The sequence below is a fragment of the Hevea brasiliensis genome, chromosome 17 (assembly GCF_030052815.1).
Source record: "Hevea brasiliensis isolate MT/VB/25A 57/8 chromosome 17, ASM3005281v1, whole genome shotgun sequence".
Classification (NCBI taxonomy): domain Eukaryota; kingdom Viridiplantae; phylum Streptophyta; class Magnoliopsida; order Malpighiales; family Euphorbiaceae; genus Hevea; species Hevea brasiliensis.
Window position 1 is genome coordinate 4,949,092 of NC_079509.1, and position 21,202 is coordinate 4,970,293.

Genomic DNA, 21,202 nt, shown 5'->3' on the forward strand with positions numbered 1-21,202 from the left:
TTGGTTATTGTTCACGTTATTGTACGATGATATTGACATCTTATTATGACTTTCCAATTTTTTATATGATCGCTTTTCCTTTTTATCTTTTTATTTTCAATTTTTTTTCTTAAATTTACCAAAACAGACTAAACAATGAGCTTTCCAGTTTCTTGATGTCATTCTTATTAATATGGTCTCTTCCCCTTTTGCTTTTTCTAAATTTTGCAAATAATATATGCTCTTTTCCGCGAAGAGATCTTGATTATCTAGGGTTTTATGCTATGAAAATAAACACCCTGATATGTCAATCTCTGTGTAAACAACTCTGGGGTGGTTTTGTTGAGTGAATCTTTCTAGGGTTTTCTGTTTGCAACTTCTTTTCTTTTCTACTGTACCTCCTTTGTATTTAGTTCCTTTCCTAATCACTGGTTGCCATTTGCTGTTTAAATACTTGATATATTTTCTTTGCTTCGTCATCTTTTTTTTACTGTAACGGAATTTTCCATATCCGGGTGGGTGATTTTTGTATTGTAGTTAGTTCTGTAGATCATTTCTGGGTGTGTACTATTCTTGTCAAATTTTGATATTTTGAGCTCGCTAAAGCATTTTTAGCCGTTCTGCTGGTCTTGTAAAAGAAGGGTAGAGCTAGATTTCTTTAGAGCAATCGCAGGATTTCTGGGGTTTCTGCCTTAATCTTTGGTGAGATTTTGTATCTGACAATTACTTTCACTTACGGGGTTTTACTGAAAATCCAAATTTGTGTAACTGGTCTGTTTCCATGATCAACTAGGAAATGGTGAGAGGAAAGATTCAGATGAAGAGGATCGAAAATGCCGCAAGCCGACAAGTGACCTTCTCGAAGCGGAGAAATGGACTTTTGAAGAAAGCTTATGAGCTATCCGTTCTATGCGATGCAGAAGTTGCAGTGCTAATCTTTTCACAGAGAGGAAGGCTCTTTGAGTTCTCAAGCAATGAGTACGTTTTTAAAGAATGAAATCAATCCTTAGTTGTTTTAAATATTTAGTTTATGTACGTCATCACAATATTGCCACCTGCAATGGATTAGCTGCAGGCGACGGTTTTGTTGGCTTGCAATTGTTTGATGCACTTCCTCTCTAGGTCTCTTCTGGTCAGTGTTAGCGTCTAGAAGTGGTGACTACAATCCATTTCATTTGTACCTTTTAGATTTCACAAACAGTACTTTGATTTGCTTATTAATTGTTGGTGTACTACTTTGCATTTGATTTACTTCTCTTCACGAAAATTAGAGGGGAATTTTTTGATATTTTGGAGTGTCTCCCTTTTTGAAATCTGTTTTTTCCTTCGCTCTCTCTCTAATTGTCTGTTCTTTCTCCTTCGAGTCTTATCCAGCTTGAATTAATCCCTTCAGCTCTGCTCAAATTCTATTGATAGAACCATGCCATCTAGGGTTGCAATAGCTACTTGGATCATGGCCCCTGCCATTTGGTTGATTTTGTCACACTAGGAACCAGCAACCACTAGGGCCTTAGTCACTGGATTTTACGTTAAAACCGTTGTATTTACTTAAAGCAGAATATCCAGCAAAAATTATACCTTCTTCGATTCTTCTTCTGGTTCTTGCCCATTATTTTTTATTGTTTTCTTTTCTTTATTAATTTATCTCCTTTATTTTTTTTCCCCTCTTTCCCATTATTGACTCATTTTTAAACGGAAATGTATGTGGTGCTTATTGAACTGGAGCAATTTATGATAGCAGTCACTTCATTGCATAAGATAGTGAATTGTCTTTTGTAGTAAGGCTTCTTATTTCTTTGCTTATGGTTTTTGTCTGGTGTTTTGGATTGTCCTCTATTTCTCCATTTCTTTGATAAAATTTTCTTGCTTCCTTCGGGAATAGGCTTCACATCTTGTGGATTTTATGCCGTTTAAATGGATAATTTGGGAATATTTGTATGCGAATATTAAAAAACAATTGTGAATAGGTATACATGACTGATTTGTGTCTGAGAGATACTAAAATATGTTTGTTATCTCTGACTAGTTGCGAAATCTGCCAACCAACTCTTTTATGATGCGCAAACCTTTGATCTAGTGTTGGTAAAAGTTGAGGTTAAATAGGTTATTTGGTGATTGGAGAAACAAGTTCAGTTTAGTTTCAAGGGCAGATACTTCAGAAACTGCTCTCAAGTCTGATTGAGAGGTTTCGTTAACAGAAAAGGGCAGGAAAAGTAAGTGAAAATTGGGGGCTTTTTTAGTTTAACGAAGTGATGGGTTTAAGAGTTCAATGTACTTTATATATATATATATGCTTCTTCAGAGAATATTAATTAGTAAAATTTAAGCAGTAGGGGTGTCAATTCGAGTTGATGGGTCGTGTTCGTGTTATGTCAACACGTGATATGAATACGATTAAGGTCGATACGAACACGACACGATTAACAAATCGTGTCAAAAATTTAAACACGAATACAATCATTCTATTATACGAGTTACATGACACGATAAGATTAATATTAAATTGTATTAGGTGTATTCAACACGATATGATCCATTTAACACGAAATAATCTATTTAACACGGTTTGACACGACTTAACCCATTTAAAATGGGTCAACACGTGACACGAATATTAAATCGTGTCATAAACGTGTCAAGTCGGATTAGTGGGTTAATCCGCGACACGATAAGATTATAATCGTATCATAAATGGGTCGACAAGAATTCAACACAAACGCTAATAAGTCTAATCAAATTCTATATTTTCGTGTCGTGTTCATAAGTCATATCTAAAATTGACACCTCTACATTTTAGACGTGAGAAGTAGAACATCTTGTTCTTTTTCCATTAGAACTAGTAATTTCAGAATAGAAGATTTTTGTCAAATTCGTTTCAAAATAATAATAATAATAATAATAATATAAATTTGTAAATCTATTATGACGCACAAGAAAATTTATATTAGAAACTCAAAATGAATCAAATTTACTAAGCATTCTATTGAATATGGTTAGAATGGATACGCTTATGTTAAGTTTTTCCTAAATTCAATATTAATATAATAATTTTAAAAAAAAGTGTAGAAAAATAGAAAGACATAGACTAGAGAGAGAAAGAAGGAACTAGAAAGATATATATATATATATATATATATATATATATATATATATATATATATATATATATAGAGAGAGAGAGAGAGAGAGAGAGAGAGAGAGAGAGAGAGAGAGAGAGAGAGAGAGAGAATTAGTTGAACACTTTTTTTATCCCATCCTTGATTTTCAATAGCGTATAGTAGGGTTCTTTTTTATAATTTATATTAGAATAAAAAAAATTAAGAACTAAATTAAATTATAAGCAATTAACTTCGTATAATTTCCTTCTTTTAATGCTTCATATTTCTGTTGTTGCGGAAAAAACATGCTATGTGTGAAATCATATCCACCAGGCACAAACAATGGAATCACTAAATCACATGAATATATTGAAATAAGTATAGAAATGAAGAAATTTTTGCCGCTAGGTTGGTGATGCACATTGCTTTGAGAACCCACAAATCTGATTTCTACATTTTCGCTTCCTCAGAAGATGCAGATACCAATCATGAGTAGGAAATTTAGAAGAGATACATATTTTTCATATTCATGATCAAGACTTCAAAACTTGATGCTTTAAGCTTATTTTGTTTATGGTGTCCAAGTTTTTTTGAAGTTGTATGCTTATCATCTTTCATTTGCATTCGTAGGATAATTTTTTTTCATTGATTGTGGTATATCTGTTAAATTAAGAAGTTTGCTGGTTGCTCGATATCCTCTCACCCTAATCACTTGCATTTTTCTCAACTTTTAAATAACCGTTTTTCATATCTTTGTCATTTTGGGAACAACTAATTTCATATCCATTTCTTTAAAATCTTTTTATTTAAATTATATATATATATATATATATATATATATATATATATATTTTTTTTTTTTTTTTTCCAATTGTAAGTCATAGATAAAAGTTGTTGAATCCAATCAGTGACAGAATCACATTATAGCTAGGGAGGCATATATGTTAGGCTAATTATTAAATTTAGCTCTCTTCCTTCCCCTTTTTACATTCCACACCACACTCCATAATTTTTTTCCCCTTCCCCCATAATGTTTTTGTTTTATGTGCATAGCTCCCAATTTGAATATTCTTCTTTCTTCAAGATTTAATTTTGATTTTTTTATATACTGCAACATTTTCCTTTTAATTAACTAAATTTTTAAATTTACTCAAATTTTATTTCTTTTGTATATATTATTGAATTTCTCTTTTACTTTTAACATGAAAGGAATATTAACTTTTCTTAGCCTTTTTATTTTATTTTATTTTATATTCAACTATCGGGTTTTGATTACTATAAAGTTCTTATCTTTATAAATTCAGTTTATTGTTAGAATAATTGAGTTTGGTCACGTGAAGCGTAGACATACGGAGGCTCAGAGCACATTAGGTTAGAGGATAAAAAGAAAAAAAGGGGTAGACCTAAATTGACTTGGAGGAGAGTAGTACAACATGACCTAGAAGCATTACACATTTCTGAGGATTTAATCCAAAATCGTTCACGAATCTATATAGCCGACCTCAAATTTTTGGGATAAAAATTGAGTTGAGTTGAGTTGAGTTGAGTTAGAATAATTGGGTTTGTACATAATTTGTTTTCATGTTAGATATCTATACTGACAAGTCTAGATAGTTCTTTTATGCAAAGATTGAAATGCTAATTATGAATATCGCAGAAACACTTTCACTGGCTCTCGCTCGTATTTGAGAAATGAAACCTAAGCCTTAATGTTTATAATGATACAAAAGCTATTTTGCGCTGTGGTTATCTTCTGTTGTCTTTTTCTTGTTCTTTTACTACGTAACGATTACATCTTGTGGTTCGATGCTTCAGCATGGAAAAGACCATAGAACGGTACCGTAGAAATGCAAAAGATAAGGTGCAAGCTGACAGCGTTGATACAGAACAACGCATTCAGGTATGATCTTTCATTTTGTGTGCTTTTATCCTTTGTTAATGGTTAGTTTTAAAAATATAAATTTAATGGAATTGCTAAAACCTCCTTGTTGGGTCAAATTTAATCCGCCATAGTCTATTTTATTCTTTTTGCAGCCAAGGCCTAAAGTAAATGATCATTTGACAGTTTGTTATTTATTTGTTTATGCTATCCATTGTGTAAAGGATTATCTGGCTGATTATCAACATGCAATACAAGATTTTTGAACCTCTCTATGTAATTCTCGTACAAAGATTGCTGGTGAGACGGTGATAAATGTATTTTAACCAACTGAATTAAACATAAAAAACACACTAAAAATACTAAATGTGATGGGAGTAAAATTAATAAATTATGCACTTATCAAATTCTCCCACACTTATTCCATGCTTGTTAGAAGTTCCTTAACTTTACCCTATTACAACATTCTCTAACAAAAGATTAAAAGTTTGAAAGAAGAGGCAAGTAAGGTAATAACCATCAAAACAAATTTCATCAACACTATACCAATATATCAACAATTTTTCAACACAAAATAAAAGACTTGAAATCAATTAAGCTCACACAATTAAAGTTCCATAAAATTTTAAGTCAATACACACCAAAACACAAGGCTAATTTATCAAGGTACAACCATTATAGCTCTTTGCAAATCTTAGGGGAGATAAAAATGCCATATATATATATATATATATATATATATATATATAAAATTAGTATTTTTCTCTTGTCACAGTTACTCTTTTTTTTTTTTTTAATTCAACCATCACCTTCAGAAAAGTACCTTGCTCATATCCTAGCTAGCTTTTGGCCTGAGAATCGACATGGGGTTTATGAAGACTCTTGGTTAGTTTGCTTAACTAAAATAGCAGAACAATTTTTAAGTTCAACCTTTTATTTCCTCCAATATATGCATCTACATATTATAAAGTGTCATGATAGATTACACAAAGTTCTGAAATATGCATTATACTAGTCTAAAGCACACATAACTAATCATTTCACCATTAAATCAAGCCTAAATAATTTATGCAAAAAAAAAATTGCTCTATGGTATGGAGAAGAGGGAAAATCCATCATTAAAGTTACTATTACCTTGCCTAAAATTCAAAAATTCAATCTAAAATAGAAAATTCATTTCAAGGATAAAGCACTTCTTTCCGAGAGTTAATATAGAATCATGAATCAAGCTTATAGGAACAAATTTATTTATTTATTTTATTATTATTTTTTAATTTTTTTTTATTCAAAAAGATTGCAGCAACAAATTTCTCCTCCCCTACACTTAAAACTTACATTGTCCCAAATGTAAAGCTCAAATGCAAAAGAAAAAAAAAATGCTAAAAAATAAAATAAGGTAAAGAAAAGAAAACAAATTTGATTGTGGCTAATAAGCCACCCATGGGTTGCCTCCCAAGAAGCGCTTTTGTTTATCGTCGTTAGCTCGCTCCTTAATCCACATAAATTGGGTTACTCAATTTGAGCTCCTCCACTGTATGCTTCTGAAACCCTTCATAAAATGGCTTGAGTCTATGACTGTTAACCTTGAACACCTTATTAGTTCCTAAACTTTGAATTTTAACTGCACCATAAGGAAACACATTAGTAACAACAAAGGCTCTAATCCAACGAGAACGCAACTTACCAGGCATCAGCTTCAATATGGAATTATACAATAAAACTTTTTGTCTAACCACAAACTGCTTCCTTAGAATTGGTTTGTCATGGAATGCCTTGGTCTTTTCTTTATAGATCTTAGAGTTTTCATAAGCCTTAAGTTGAATTTCCTCTAATTCCTGCAATTATAATTTTCTTCCCACTAGCAGTATTCAAATCCAAATTATATTGTCTAACAGCCCAATAAGCCTTATGTTCTAACTCAACAGGAAGGTGACACAACTTACCAAATACTAATTTGTAGGGGGGACATATCTATGGGTGTCTTATAAGCAGTTTTGTAAGCCCACAAAGCATCATCAAGTCTAAGGCTCCAATATTTTTTATTTGGCTTCACTGTTTTTTCCAAAATAGATTTGATTTCTCTGTTAGACACCTCTGCTTGTTCACTTGTTTGAGGGTGATAAGCTGTAGATATTCTATGGTAAATACCATATCTCCTCAACAATGCCTCAATAGTTCTATTACAAAAATGTGTGCCCCGGTCACTGATTAAAACTCTAGGAACTCCAAACCTGCTAAAAATGTGTGACTTGATAAAACGTACAACAGCTTTAGAATCATCAGTCCTGGTGGCTTTGGCTTCCACCAATTTCGAGACATAATCAATAACAAGTAATATATAAACAAAGCCAAAAGAAGAAGAAAATGGACCCATAAAATCAATACCCCATACGTAAAAAATCTCATAAACAAGTATTGGATTCTGAATCATCTCATTCTTACGGGTTAAACTTCCTGTTCATTAACGTTGTTCACAATTTTTGCAAATCAAATATGAATCACGAAATATAGTGGGCCAGTAAAACTACAATCTAATATTTTTCGACTTGTTCTCTTGGGTCCAAAATGACCTCCACATGTATAGGCATGACAAAAAGTAAGAATAGATTTAATCTCATTATCAGGAACACATCTCTTAATAATTTGATCTGAATAAAATTTTCACAAATATGGGTTATCCCATACATAATACTTAGCTTTTTCAGTTTCTTTTTCATAGCTCTACTCAAATCAAAAGGCACAACCTTGGTAACCAAATAATTCACCAAATCAGCATACCAAGTGATCATACCTTGCAATTTAAATAACTGCTCATCAGGAAAAAGTTCCTGCAAAGGAAGTGGATATTCTTGTGTCACTAACCTGCTCAAATGATCTGCAACCAGGTTCTCAGCTCCTTTCTTATCCTTGATTTGAAGATCAAATTCTTGCAGCAAAAGGATCCATCTAATCAACCTTGGTTTTGCTTTATTCTTCGTCAAGAGATACTTCAACGCTGCATGATCAGAGAAGATAATTATTTTAGAACCAAGCAAATATGATCGAAATTTATCTAAAGTAAAAACTATAGCAAAAAACTTTTTTTCGGTCGTAGAATAAATGCGCTGCACTGAATTGAGTGTTCTGGATGCATAATAAATCACATGAAAGAGCTTTTCAACACATTGCCCTAAAACTGCTCCCACTGCATAATTACTCGCATCACACGTAATTTCAAACGGTATTGTCCAATCAGGAGCCTGGATAATAGGGGGAGATGTCAATGCAGATTTTAATTTGTCAAAAGCTTCCTTGCACTCTTCACTGAACTCAAAAGAAACATCTTTTTGCAAGAGTCTAGACAAAGGCAATGCTATCTTTGAGAAATCCTTAATGAACTTGCGATAGAGACTTGCATGACCAAGAAAAGAGCGTACTTCCCTCACAATTGTGGGGTAGGGTAAGTTTACAATTAAATTAATTTTAGACTTATCCACCTCAATACCCCTATTAGAGACAACATGACCCAAAACAATTCCCTGTTCCACCATAAATGACACTTCTCAAAATTTAAAACCAGATTTTTCTCAATGCATCTCTCAAGAACAGAATTTAAATGATGTAAACATGCATCAAATGAATCACCATATACAGTAAAATCATCCATGAATACCTCAATGCAAGTATCAATGTAATATGAAAATATGCTCATCATGCATCTCTGAAATGTGGCAGGTGCATTACAAAGCCTGAAGGGCATCCTTCTAAAAGCAAAAGTTCCAAAAGGGCAAGTGAAGATAGTCTTCTCTTGATCCTCTGGTGCAATAACAATTTGATTATATCCAGAAAAGCTATCAAGAAAGCAGAAATAAGACTTACCTGCTAACCGCTCAAGCATCTAATCAATGAATGGCAGTGGGAAGTGGTCCTTCCTTGTTGTTGAATTCAGCTTGCGGTAGTCTATGCACATTCGCTATCCACTTTGAATTCTTATTGGAACAAGTTCATTATCTTGATTTGCTACCACAATGACTCCTGATTTTTTTGGCACTACTTAGACTGGACTTACCCATTTGCTGTCTGAAGTTAGGTAAATAACTCCTGCATCCAGTAGCTTTAAAATCTCCTTCTTCACAACCTCCATCATCTGTGGGTTCAATCTCCTTTGAGCTTCTCTACTTGGTTTAGCCTCATCCTCCAGTAAAATCCTGTGCATGCACACTGATGGACTTATACCTTTGATGTCAGCTACTGTCCATCCAATTGCTTCCTTGTGTAGTCTCAGAACCCTGGTCAATCTGTCTTCTTCAATTTTTGTTAAATTACTTGAGATGATAAATGGAAGTGTCTCATTATCTCCCAAGTAAACATACTTCAAATGCTCAGGTAAAGGCTTGAGTTCAAGGACTGGTGCCTACACAACAGAAGGTAATAATTTTGTGTAAGATACAGGTAAGTTGATCTTTGGTACTCTATACCTTTTTTGAGCAGGAGGTAATGACTGCATTGCCATTACTGCCTCTTGAACCTCTACACTTAATGGTGGATTGGTACTGATTTCTTGAATTCCTTGACTAATCACCACTTCTAATTCATTCTCCATGCTTAACTCAAACACATCTTGCACAATTGTATCAACAACATCAATAGAAAAGACGGAATGATCATCAGTAGGATACTTCATGGCATCAAAGATATTAAATTTGACAGTCTCTCCATCAAATTCCATAATTAAGGTATCATCATCCACATCAATTTTTGTCTTGGCAGTTTTGAGGAAAAGTCTTCCAAACAAAATCAAAGCTGACTTTGATGTGGGAACACTATCCTCCATATCTAGAATGTAAAAGTCTGCAAGAAAAATCAATTCTCTAACCTGCACCAACACATCCTCAACTACTCCTAATGGGTAAGCATTCGAACGATCAGCTAACTGAATAATGACACTGGTTTTTTTCAAAGGACTCAAATTTAAAGTTTGAAAAACTGAATTTGACATAACATTAATAAATGCTCCTAAATCTGCCATTGCACGTTCAAATTTAGAATTACCTATTTTGCAGGGGATAGAAAATAAATCTGGATCCTTACACTTAGGGGTAATTTTTATTGAATTAATGCCAACACATTTTTCTCCACACTGATCTTCTCATTATTCCTCAACATGCGCTTTGTAGTGCATAATTCCTTAAGGAATTTAGCGTACTTGGGAACTTGTTTGATCGCATCAAGGTATATTCACCTCCACCTTTTTGAAAGTCTCCAAAATTTCTTTCTCTTGTTCTTCTTTCTTATTTTTAGCCAACCTGCATGGGAATGGAGGAAGAACAGAATTATTAACCTTATTCAGTTTAGGTTCAGTATTTACCTCAATTTCAGACTCTTTTACTCTTTGCTTCTTTTTTGTTGACTCATGTGGAGTTTGATTATCAACTTCTTTTCCACTCCGCAACAGTATCGCACTCGCATTTTCTCTGGGTTCATGACTGTTTGTGATGGAAGTTTTCCAGAACCTTGAGCTTCAAGCTTGCTTACAGAGGAAGCTAACTGACCAATCTATCTCTCTATGTTTTGAATGCTATTTCTGGTCTTCTGTTGAAACTGTTGGGTATTGTCAGCCAAAGCCTTAACAATTTCATTAAGTGACATACCTTGATTTGAGGGAGGCGGAGGTGGAGGTGGTTGATTCACTTGTGATCTCTACTGATGGTATCGGTTTTACACCGATTGATTCCCATAACTCAGATTAGGAGGATTTCGCCATCCTGGATTATAAGTAATCGAATAGGGATCATACCTGCGTTGTGGCTGTCCATAATGTCCTACTGCATTAGCATGTTGCATTGATTCATCCTCTTGTAACGCATGACACATATCAGTAGCATGACCCGAACCCGAACAAATTTCACATGCCTTAACAGGTTGCATATTCCCTACAACCAACTGCCTCACCAAAGAAGTTAAATCAGAAATTTGTTTCTCAAGGTTAGATGTACTTACCTCATTAACTTTCATAGGTGTGTGATCCATTCTCATTCCAAACTGTTGAGAATTTGCTGCTATGTTAGCAATCAGCCTCCTTGTCTCTTCTGGTGTCTTGTCAACCAAAGCTCCTTCACTAGCAGCATCTGTCATACTGCGGTCCATTGGTAGAAGTCCCTCATAGAAATACTGAATCAAAAGCTGCTCACTTATTTGATGATGGGGACAGCTTGCACACAGTTTCTTAAATCGTTTCCAATACTCATACAAGCTCTCTCCATTGTATTGCCGAATGTCATAAATTTCTTTTCTCATGTTGGCAGCTCGGGAAGCAGAAAAATACTTCTCTAGAAATATTTGCTTCATTCTATTCCATGAGTTGACAGATCCAGAAGGAAGGTAATACAACCAATCCTTAGCTATGCCTTCCAGTGAGAAAGGGAAAGCTAGAAGCTTGATTTGATCCTCTGAAACTCCTTGAGGTTTCATGCTGAAACACACAACATGAAATTCCTTTAGATGCTTATGTGGATCCTCACCTACAACACTATAAAACTTAGGCAACAAATGGATTAGTCCAGATTTCAATTCAAAAGCAACATTTAAAGCAGGGTATTGGATACACAAAGGCTGTTGGATTAAATCAGGAGCAGCCAACTCTTTCAAAGTCCTAGCAGCAGCCATGGTCTCGTTTTCGAAACTTGACTCTGAATACGAATCCGAACTCAGCTCCTTTGAAGATTGGACTCCTTCAGATGTACTTGGAATCTGCCTAGCTTGCTTAGCCAATTTTCTCAACCGTTTAGCTGTTTTTTCTACTTCTGGATTAAAGATCAACTCACCAGATTGAGAAATTCTTGTCATAAACAAAGAGAAATCAAAGTAAAAACAAAAAAAAATGCCTCAAAACCCTAGAAAACAATGGAATTTGGCCTCAAGAGGGTGGGGCCAAGGAATTTTATGGATTGATTGGTCTTGATCAGAGCGTCGTTTCCTTCAAAATAGGTATGGGCCGCCCTCCAAATTCAACCAAAATCCTTAATGAACAGTAACAATGAACAGTAACACCGTAATTTTTTTTTTCTTTTCAAAAAACCTGAAAATAGCAACAACTCACAAACAAAATTAATAACAAAATATCTAACACCAAAAACATGAAATCAAATAAACTTCGGTCCCTGACAATGGCGCCAAAATTCTTGATGGGTGTCGAATCCACCAGAAATTAAATTAACTAAAATTACCAATAATGAAATATTTTCTGCAGCAAGTGGTAAATCCAAGTCGAACCCTAGAGACTGAATTATTAATTTTTGTGCACTTGTGTGTAATGGAAAACGAAAAAAACAAAGATTGGGGGGAGGGGGGGTTTGTAACACACAGAAGAAATCAGAAATTCAAGAACTAAATATGAAAATCTCAATTTAAACAAACTTTAGTCCAAGGTAATTCGCATTCCAATGCATTGATTTGATCATAAACAAAAGAAATACAATTATCTCTTATTGAATACTTAACGTAAATTTACCAAACAGCGAGATAAACCCCTGACTTCCCTATACTCATCAATTCGAGCTCAGCGCTCTTATTGACTCTAATTATTAATTGAGTTGGTATTAAGCAATTCTCATCAAATTAATAATTGCTTTAAGAAAAGGTAGTAGTTAAGCTGAACAACAATTTATGAAGCATAAATCATTTAATTCATCCTATTGTTTCCTTAGGTTATTATTAAAACTTGGATCATAATCAATAAAACTTAATTGCTACTCATGTTCAATCTTACACAACAATTACGGATTATGAAGATGAACTAGCAATTGATCAAATTAAACAATCAACTAATAGGCCTTTTTAGCAAATCATTCAACAGATCGAAAACAATTAAATCAGAAAACAATAGATATTCAAAAAGACATAAATTAAATTAAGAATCTGATCTCACAAATCACACATAAGAACTTGAATCCCTTCAACTGAATTAAAAACTTAGCCACTCATGTTCATGGAGCTTACAGAAAAAATAAAGAAAGATAAAGAAAAAATTTAAAAAGAAAATGGAGAATGAATGTCTTCTATGGAGAATGAAGGTCTGAATGGGATGCTCTTAGCTACTGCCCAAAGACGTATTTATACTAAAAAAAACCTAATCCCAAAGATAGGAACCAAACCAAACTAGGAAAGATTTTGAAATTCAAGATGCAGATTTTCAGTTTGCATTCACGTTTCTGGAATCAAGGCAGATTTTCAACAACTTTCTTTCCGAATCTGCGTCTGCCTTCTTCAGGAAAGTTGTAGCTCTATTTCTTAGCTTTCCAATGAGTACTCATGGACCCAAATTCGAGGTCTACAGCCCAATTTATGGCTCAAAAACCAGGACTGGTTCAGTCAAATGGTCCAATCCATTGTGACGACTTCATTGCCATTTTTGACAATTAAAATGGCCTCATCTTTCGTCCAGCTCTTCATAGAAGTTGTAGAGGTGGCTCTCAAGGTTCAATTGGGCTTGGCCTTGCTTCATTTGGACGTCTGAAACTCCAGATACAAAATAAATACTGAAACTGGTTATGACCCATCGAGTCTGGGCTTTTGCAATAGATCCATAGCTCATTTTGTCAACCTTGGAGACTGATTTAGGCTTTGGTCCCTCTTTATCATTTGAAGTGCTCTATCTTAGCTTTTCAATGGATTAAACAACAATTAATTTGGAGACTCACAACTTTAGAAACACCTAAAAAATACAGCAAAGATCAAACACTGAAAATTTATCCATTTAACACAATTATTCCACAACTATCAAAAAATATTTCTAAATGATAAATATATTTTAATCAATTGAATTAAACATAAAAAAACACACTAAAAATACTAAATGTGATGGGAGTAAAATTAATAAATTATGCACTTATCAGACGGAAAGAAAACAGTAGCTGCTATTGTTGATCGTTGTTTCTAATTCTATATGAAACATGGTCACATGTGCAGAAACTTGAGGCTAATCTACTTGTCTAAAGGATCATGTCTGATATTGCTATGACGCCACCACCATTCTGATTTTCTTACACTTCCTATTTCTACATGCAGCAACAAATTAGCGAATCCACAGAGATGGTGAAGAAGATCGAGCAACTCAAAATTTCGCAGGGGTGTGTATTTTGGTTTGAGACTTAATCCTCTCAGTCTTGAGCTTGTAGAATAACACTTGACCTGGCCTGAATGATAGACCTTAGGAACTAAAATTTGAAAATGGCGTGTATTAATTAGGAAGTTTTTGGGACAAGGTTTGACTTCTTGTTCTGTGGAAGAGCTCCAAGAGATACACAACCAGCTAGAGAAAGGCTTAAGCAATATCAAAGAAAGGAAGGTATCTGAATCTTCTTCTTCTGGCTTGGCTGATGCATGTTAAATTAACTGATTCAAAGCCAATATAATACTTAAAATGGCTTATGATACAGGCTGAGTTGTTCAAGGAGAAGATAGAGCAACTAAAAGCGCAGGTAATTAGTACAATGGAGACTAAATTAAAGATGCATTCAGTGATCAAGTTTAGTAAAGGTTTTATTAGTTCCTAATATTTGCTTCTCATTCCTATTTCAGGAAAGGCTCTTGCTGGAAGAGAATGCAAGTTTGCGTGTAAAGGTGCACATTTATGCTTGTTTTTAAAATTTAGCTTAATTTATAGTTGTGGAAAACCCTAACCCTATGAGCATTGATTTAGGCCTTATTATTCGGAAAAGAATCTTTTATTTATCCTCCATCGAAGTGTCCAATTGGATACAGTTTGTTGATATTAATTTGGCATCATGATGTGTATAGTGTGGTGAGAAGCCATGGCCGCATCCAACTCAACAGAAAGAAGCTGTGACATACTTAAGCTTAAATGGGAAGAATTCAGAGGTGGAGACTGAATTGTCCATTGGTCTTCCAGAACCAAAAATGCACTGTTTGTAGTGGTCATTAAAAGCTTGTTCTTATATAAGAAAAATTTGATAATCCTTTAGATCAACATGATCAATTAAAGTGTATATATAATTGAAATAATAAATATGTTGATCTGTATGAACAATAAAAATTTTATATAAGATTTGCTAAACTTGTTCTTATATAAAGATGAACTTAGAGTAGTTATACGTACCTCTATTGCTATTATTCTTTATTTGTTGTTTCAGTGACAATGTTGAAAAAATCAATTAAAGACCGAGTCAGAAACTTTGGGCCTAGAGAGGATATAGCTTGAATCTGAAGTGGGCTACGTTCGGGCTTGGTTGAAAAAATCAATTAAAGACCGAGTCAGAAACTTTAAGCCTAGCGAGAATATAGCTTGAATCTGAAGTGGGCTGCGTTCGGGCTTGGATGTGTCTCAAATGTTCCCAACTTCCTAGGTTTCATAGATGGTTTTGTTGACAGAAAATTACAGGATATTTTCTGCTCATGCAAACCCTAATTAAGGATGTCGAATTTGAAGTGCAATTTCGAATTTCAAAGAGACGCAAGTGAAAGCAGCAATCATTGTTTTCCAAGAAGGAATTCCAAATCTTCTCAATCACGCATAGAAGCTGACATATTAGCAGAATGAAATGCAATGAGAAAGAATAAAATACCATCTTTTTATTCGTTTTCTTGTGTCCTTTTCCTTAGAATCCAAGGACAAGATGGTCAAAGGCACTAGGGTTTTTTGAAATGGAGCTGTGTGAATAATGGTTCTTTCCATGATTTAGGGACATGGGCAATGGGTCCTCTCTGCCCTACACCTTCCATTTTTTCCATCTTCAATAATAACAATGCCCATGTTCTGATGTGAAGACGAAACATTGCTTACCCTACCCCCAACCCTTCTCTATCTACCTTGCTTCCCACGCACCAGACGTTACTCTCTCTCTCTCTCTCTCTCTCTCCATTGTTATTCAACAAAACGCTCCTCTCTATTAAATTAATAATACAATGTGTACGTAATGTACATATGCCATGCCCTCATATAATACACAGTCTTTTAATTGGCATATTATTAGGTCCCTTGCTAGCGGATGGACCACTTTGAATTTGAAACACACTCTCTCACTCTCTCTTTTTCTAATAGATTCAATTTAGATTTTGGAGTTAGTGTAATAGTCAGGAATAGGGTGCAGGAGAGAACCTGCCAAGTTTTGCGCGAAACTGGATCTCAACATATTAATTAATGATCAATAACATTAAGCTTCATCCTTGGAGGTGTCGACCACATGTTCTTTTTACAGCCATTGATGGGTAAGCCAGTTTACAATCTATACTTTTAAAAGTCCATTAGCCACATAGAATTAAATGAGTGAGAAATATACTAAAATTTCAACCTTTTAAGAAAAAGAGAGAATAAAATAAAAATTATTATGAAATTGAGCAGTTTTTCAATAGATTTTTCTTGCAATAAATTTATTTATTATATAACTCTTATCTTTATCAATTATTTAAAAATTACCTTATAAGTGCTAGCTACAAAATTTAAATCTTGAGTAATAGGTTAATTTCTCTCTCTATATATAGCAAATGAATCATTTGTGAGCAGTGAGCATCAATCAGCAGTATAAGGAGAGTGAAAAAAAGGAAAAACTGAAAAGATCTATGCGAAGTAAACAACAGATCCAAAAGTTGCAAGTGTTTACCCCGAAGAGTTCCAACATCATTTAATGGGAGATAGTTCTAACCATTTAATATTCATCCTTGTGTTCTATCATCGGAAATTTCTTTTTTACATTGAGGTGTATAAATATCTTACTAATAAAAAATTACATATATATTATTATATAGGACTTACTATAATTTTAATTAAAATAATAATTAATAATTAATTGAGTGTATGTACCAGATGTACGTAAAAATTATTCTCCATCATCACTATTAAAAACCACAATTAAGCCTCGCATCACATGTGGGCCAGCAGCCAACTCACAACTCCAATTTCATTTGATTTTTTTTTTCTCTCCATTGGCATTTGAAGTTTCCCGGCTTCAGTCTCCATGTATACCATTTCCCTTATTTAGTAGAGAAATTTTTTACCTACATTCAGGTGTTTAAATTGATTATATACTCAGTTAATATAAGATTCACACATCACTTATGAGCTCTTACCAGAAAGATAATTCAAAGAAAGAAAGTGAAATGAAAATATTTGAGAACATAATTGACCCTTTCAGCCAATTCAAAATGGTTTAAGAATCTCATGATTGTGCAATGGAAGAGTAACCTATATACTGAGAAATGGTGGAAGCCTCTCTCTCTCTTATCTTTAAGTTATTCCCTTCTCTTCTTCTCCTATACCGACACCATATGAATGGGCCTCAGATGCATAACACACATTTACAGGAATCTTCGCACTGAAGGCCCTCTAAGCTACTCTATGTCCACTTTCTACCTTATTTAAGTCCTTTAATTATATGGACAAAGGGACCAGAAGATATGGATGCTCCCCTAAAGAATGAGTGATCCCAAAAAGCAATATGATTATAACACTGCTTCTGATTCAGACTTTGCTTTTGTTTCTGAATACCCACAAAGTTTTTACATTTACATCTTGTTGAATTTGTTTGGAATTGAGTTAGAAAGGTTGCAGAAGCTCTGAATGAACGCTTTCTTCCTTGCATTAAAGAAAATCAAAGAAACTTATATTCTTAATATTGCAACTTTAGGATGGCTTTATATGTATAGATGTGTGTAGTCTCGAATCAAAGCAAAAGCCAAAAACAATCTTTGTAAGTATCGGCTTGTCACGTTTCGGTACTTTTATTACCAGCTCAAACTTCCACGAATCATCAACCATATCTTACCAAAAAAATTACCCTTTCGTATTCAAAAAATAATGCTCCAGTTAATTTCCTTCTACATTTTTTTATCATGTGCATGGGTTGCTTTTTTTATGGGAAGAAATGCCTTCTTTTCCTAAGTTTTACCCATTAATCAATTGGGTTAGGAATTTGTAGTACAACTGAAAGTGCCATTAAATATCGATTCTGCTGGTAATACATCATTGTTGAACAATTAATTAATGGAAAATTTCACCTTTTTTTAGTATGAGAGCAATGGAATAACTCATTCATTGATTTTTAAAAAATTTTATGTAGAATTTGTTTTTATAAAATCTCTAATCAATTATTTTTCTCTATAATTGAATTATTTAAATTATCCCCATTACATAAAATTTTTATTTTTACAAATTTATTCTATTCAGTTATTATCCTAATTAAACCACTTTAAAGATTAAAAAGAATTAAATTACTGTATAATATTCAGAAGTGGGACTCAAACCCTCTTTACAAAGGAGATATTATTAGCTACTCCAACGAATAGCATCTCTTCACGCGAGTTTCCCGTGTCTTTTAAACTGTCTCAGTCTAGAAAACGCCATGTCGTTTTAATACTACTACTCCCTCAGCTCATCATCACAAAAAAACGCAGCCGTTTCATGTATTATCGAGTCCAATATATACTTCTCTATCTCCGTGACAATCCCTTCTCCTTCGTCACCAAAGGCCACCTCGGTCTGCAGCTTCAACAGTGGCATGTCTTTGTCTACTAATGCATCAATGTCTTCAAGAACGCGACAATCAGCGCAGGGGAAGCTTCTAACTTTAGAATATAACATATCAATTAAATGTGAGCCCTGCGCGTCTTCTCTACCACCTCTACTGCCTGATGATGAGGTAGCCCAAGGCTTCAAGTTCTTGTAAGGCTTTAAAATCTCCGCCAATATTTCATCCACAAGGTCAAACAGTAACTTTCTATTACACCTATGGCTGAGTTGACCATATGCGTACCTTTCACTGCTGGTGGAGGCAGGGGAAGTAGCGGTGAAGTAATCAAGATCAAGATAGTAAAAAATTGAAGGTTCTAAAGGATGGGATGGAGAGAACCACCTAGTAAACGACACTGGGGTATCCTTATCTATGCCAGTACGTCTTAGTATTCTAGTGATGTACTCGTATTCTGCTGCTGCTCTATCTTTGGTGGTGGCAGCTGCGCCGTTAGACCTGTCCCCGTTGTTGCACTTTTCGTTGCTTCCTCGGGCATTGGGCGCTTCTTGTTGTTTGTACGAATGGCTCGAACAACTAGATAAGGGGGAGATACGTTTCGATTCTTGAGCATTTGGTGCCTATAACACAAGGGCATGTCACAAACTTCAGTATACTTCAAAAATAAGCAAGGAATATTACCTGAGAATGGTGAAGTTAATGGACTAGAAATAGATATTCAACTTAATTAACTTCTACAGAAAATAAGTAAAATCGAGGAAATGGGTGCATATACAGTTATATACCGGTTTTTGAGGAATCTTTGTGGCTGGAAGAGTAGGATCATTCCTGACTGGAAGGAGGGTAGGGAAGGTAGCGTTGAGCAGGTCATTTGATAACGGGGTTTTCTTGCAATTCTCGTCAGGAATGTTTTCTACGGTTGCTACTGCTGGACGCACAAATGATTCTTCCCGCTTTTTTCGTATAGCATCCGAACTTTGCGGAGGTTTCGTGAGACTAAGTGGTGGACCAAACCTCTCCTCAGCAACTTTCTTACACTTCTTGATAGGTCTCCGTCGATGGTGGTGATGGTACTTTTGCTGTTGCATCGGCCGCAACTTAGGCTTTGTTGGAGCTTTGGTATTGACCAGTGAATGTGCTGAAATTGATGGTTTTAGAGATTGAGAAATACTGTATTCCTTGGCGGACGGTACACCAAAGATTGGCCTGTTCCTCGGTTCCAAGAATTTGAGTCTTGGTGAGCAAGAAGCTGTTGAGTGCTGGCCTGGACTTGAACCATCATTGACTTTGGTTAGAACCTTGCTCATTTTCTTGGACTTCAATTGGATAACAAGCTCATCTCCGCTTGCTCGCTCTCTGTTTTTTACAGTGTTTGTAATTTCCAACCCAACTTTCCTGCTAACGCTTTCTTTGACCTGCTTCACAATTTGTCTGGCATAGTGGCCTGGACTTCTATTCTCGTCTTCAGTTTTAAGTTCTTTTCGTTTCAACGATGAGATACGAGAGAGAACCAGTTCTTCGTTAGGGCTCAGGTTTTCTTTGTTGATTTGAAGCGATAAACGGTGTTCCACATCTGATCTTCTAGCTGATGATATTCTCGGAGTCTCCGGCAAAGAAAGAGCACCGGAAAAATCACTGTCCAAACCACTTCTGTGGCTACTTGGTTTGCTTTGTAGAAACTGTCGATGTCGAAAATGGTGGTGTAAATGATACTTCCCTCGAGGATTTGGTGTCCCAAGAGTTGATGAAGAAAATGTTGGAGAGTAGCTTTGATCAGGAAGAAGATCAAGACCCATGAGTCTAGCAACCAAATTTGGGGTCTTGGTACTTGGGGAAGAGCTGATTTCTGAAGAAGAAGAATCTTTTGGAGCTCCTTGTACACTTGAATTTCCATCTACATTTGTTTTAATTTGAATACCCATCTGGATATTTTCAAAAAGGATAATAAAAAACAAGATTATCATTATCATCATGATTGCTCACTTTTCAAAAACAAGAATCTTTAGAAAGAACACAATTCTAAAATACTGAGAAAAGGTAAATGGCACAGCAATTATGCTTACTGGGATATTTAAACTTTTATCTTCTGCTTCAATCGTTGGCGATGAAGGTTCGTCTGATTCCAAGCTATTCCTTGGTGCTTCGGCACCTGACTTAAAAGGGAAACAAAAAAAGAACCGATGCTCATAATTTCTCAAAAAGAAAACTAAACGAGGGAGAGTAGATAGAAATTAAACCTTTGGAGATTGGGAGCTCAGGCTCAGGCTCAGGCTCTGGCTGAGAAAGGAAAGATTCGGGCTTTAATGAAGGCTGCTGCTGGTGCGAAGGAAACTGGAATTGATGGAAATCAAATAACTGAAAGACAGAACACATGCAACCAGAAAAATTGGTTGCCCTGTCTTTATCTAGTCTTCCTCCTCCTCCAACTCCTCCTATCTTGGAGGATTTTCCAGCAACCCAATACCATTCCTTTCCCATCTCTAGTAGTAAAAATCTTCTCTTTTTCTTTAGCTTTTCAATGGAGAAGAGAGTCAAGAAAAAGAAAGGTTATAGAAATGAGAAAAAATCGGAGTGATAACAAGAGGAAGTAAAAACAGTTGCAGCAGGAGTTAGTCTTACATATTAAAGAGATAGGGATTGTGTTTTTGAGGAAGAAAGCTGAAAAAAGAAGCCGAAAAAAGGATCCATGAAGCAGAAATCAGCCACATTTGATTTGAGGAATTAAGTGCAACAAAAGGGTGTTCGTGGGTTGACATATAGATTATGTTATTCTCTCTCTCTCTCTC

At 34.8% G+C, this 21,202-nt stretch overlaps 2 protein-coding genes and 1 non-coding gene across 7 annotated transcripts; 2 read left to right on the top strand and 1 right to left on the bottom strand.

Annotated features, from left to right (window-relative positions):
- The first annotated feature begins 99 nt into the window (after nt 1-99).
- Nucleotides 100-15,045, top strand: LOC110641605 (MADS-box protein AGL42). Of its 2 annotated transcripts, XM_058139454.1 has the most exons (8): nt 100-681; nt 773-957; nt 4,893-4,977; nt 14,002-14,063; nt 14,182-14,281; nt 14,373-14,414; nt 14,515-14,556; nt 14,734-15,045. In XM_058139454.1, the coding sequence occupies exons 2-8, from the start codon at nt 776-778 to the stop codon at nt 14,866-14,868; spliced, it is 648 nt and encodes a 215-aa protein (XP_057995437.1). In that variant the 5' UTR covers nt 100-681; nt 773-775; the 3' UTR covers nt 14,869-15,045. The 2 variants fall into 2 exon arrangements, with proteins under 2 accessions (XP_057995437.1, XP_057995436.1); XM_058139453.1 differs by lacking the exon at nt 100-681 and having other exon boundaries at nt 761-957.
- Nucleotides 11,129-11,235, top strand: LOC131175667 (small nucleolar RNA R71). Its single transcript, XR_009145859.1, has one exon. It is a non-coding gene; the product is annotated as a small nucleolar RNA R71 (small nucleolar RNA).
- Nucleotides 15,046-18,136: 3,091 nt separating the features above from the next.
- On the bottom strand, nt 18,137-21,202 carry LOC110641576 (uncharacterized). Of its 4 annotated transcripts, none has more exons than XM_021793355.2 (5): nt 21,036-21,202; nt 20,654-20,927; nt 20,480-20,565; nt 19,202-20,338; nt 18,137-19,036 (listed from the first exon to the last, which is right to left on the bottom strand). In XM_021793355.2, exons 2-5 carry the CDS (start codon nt 20,892-20,894, stop codon nt 18,308-18,310), a joined length of 2,193 nt encoding a protein of 730 aa, XP_021649047.2. In that variant the 5' UTR covers nt 20,895-20,927; nt 21,036-21,202; the 3' UTR covers nt 18,137-18,307. The 4 variants fall into 4 exon arrangements, with proteins under 4 accessions (XP_021649047.2, XP_021649048.2, XP_057995932.1 ...); XM_021793356.2 differs by having other exon boundaries at nt 18,137-18,707; nt 18,801-19,036; nt 20,654-21,202; XM_058139949.1 differs by having other exon boundaries at nt 20,654-21,202.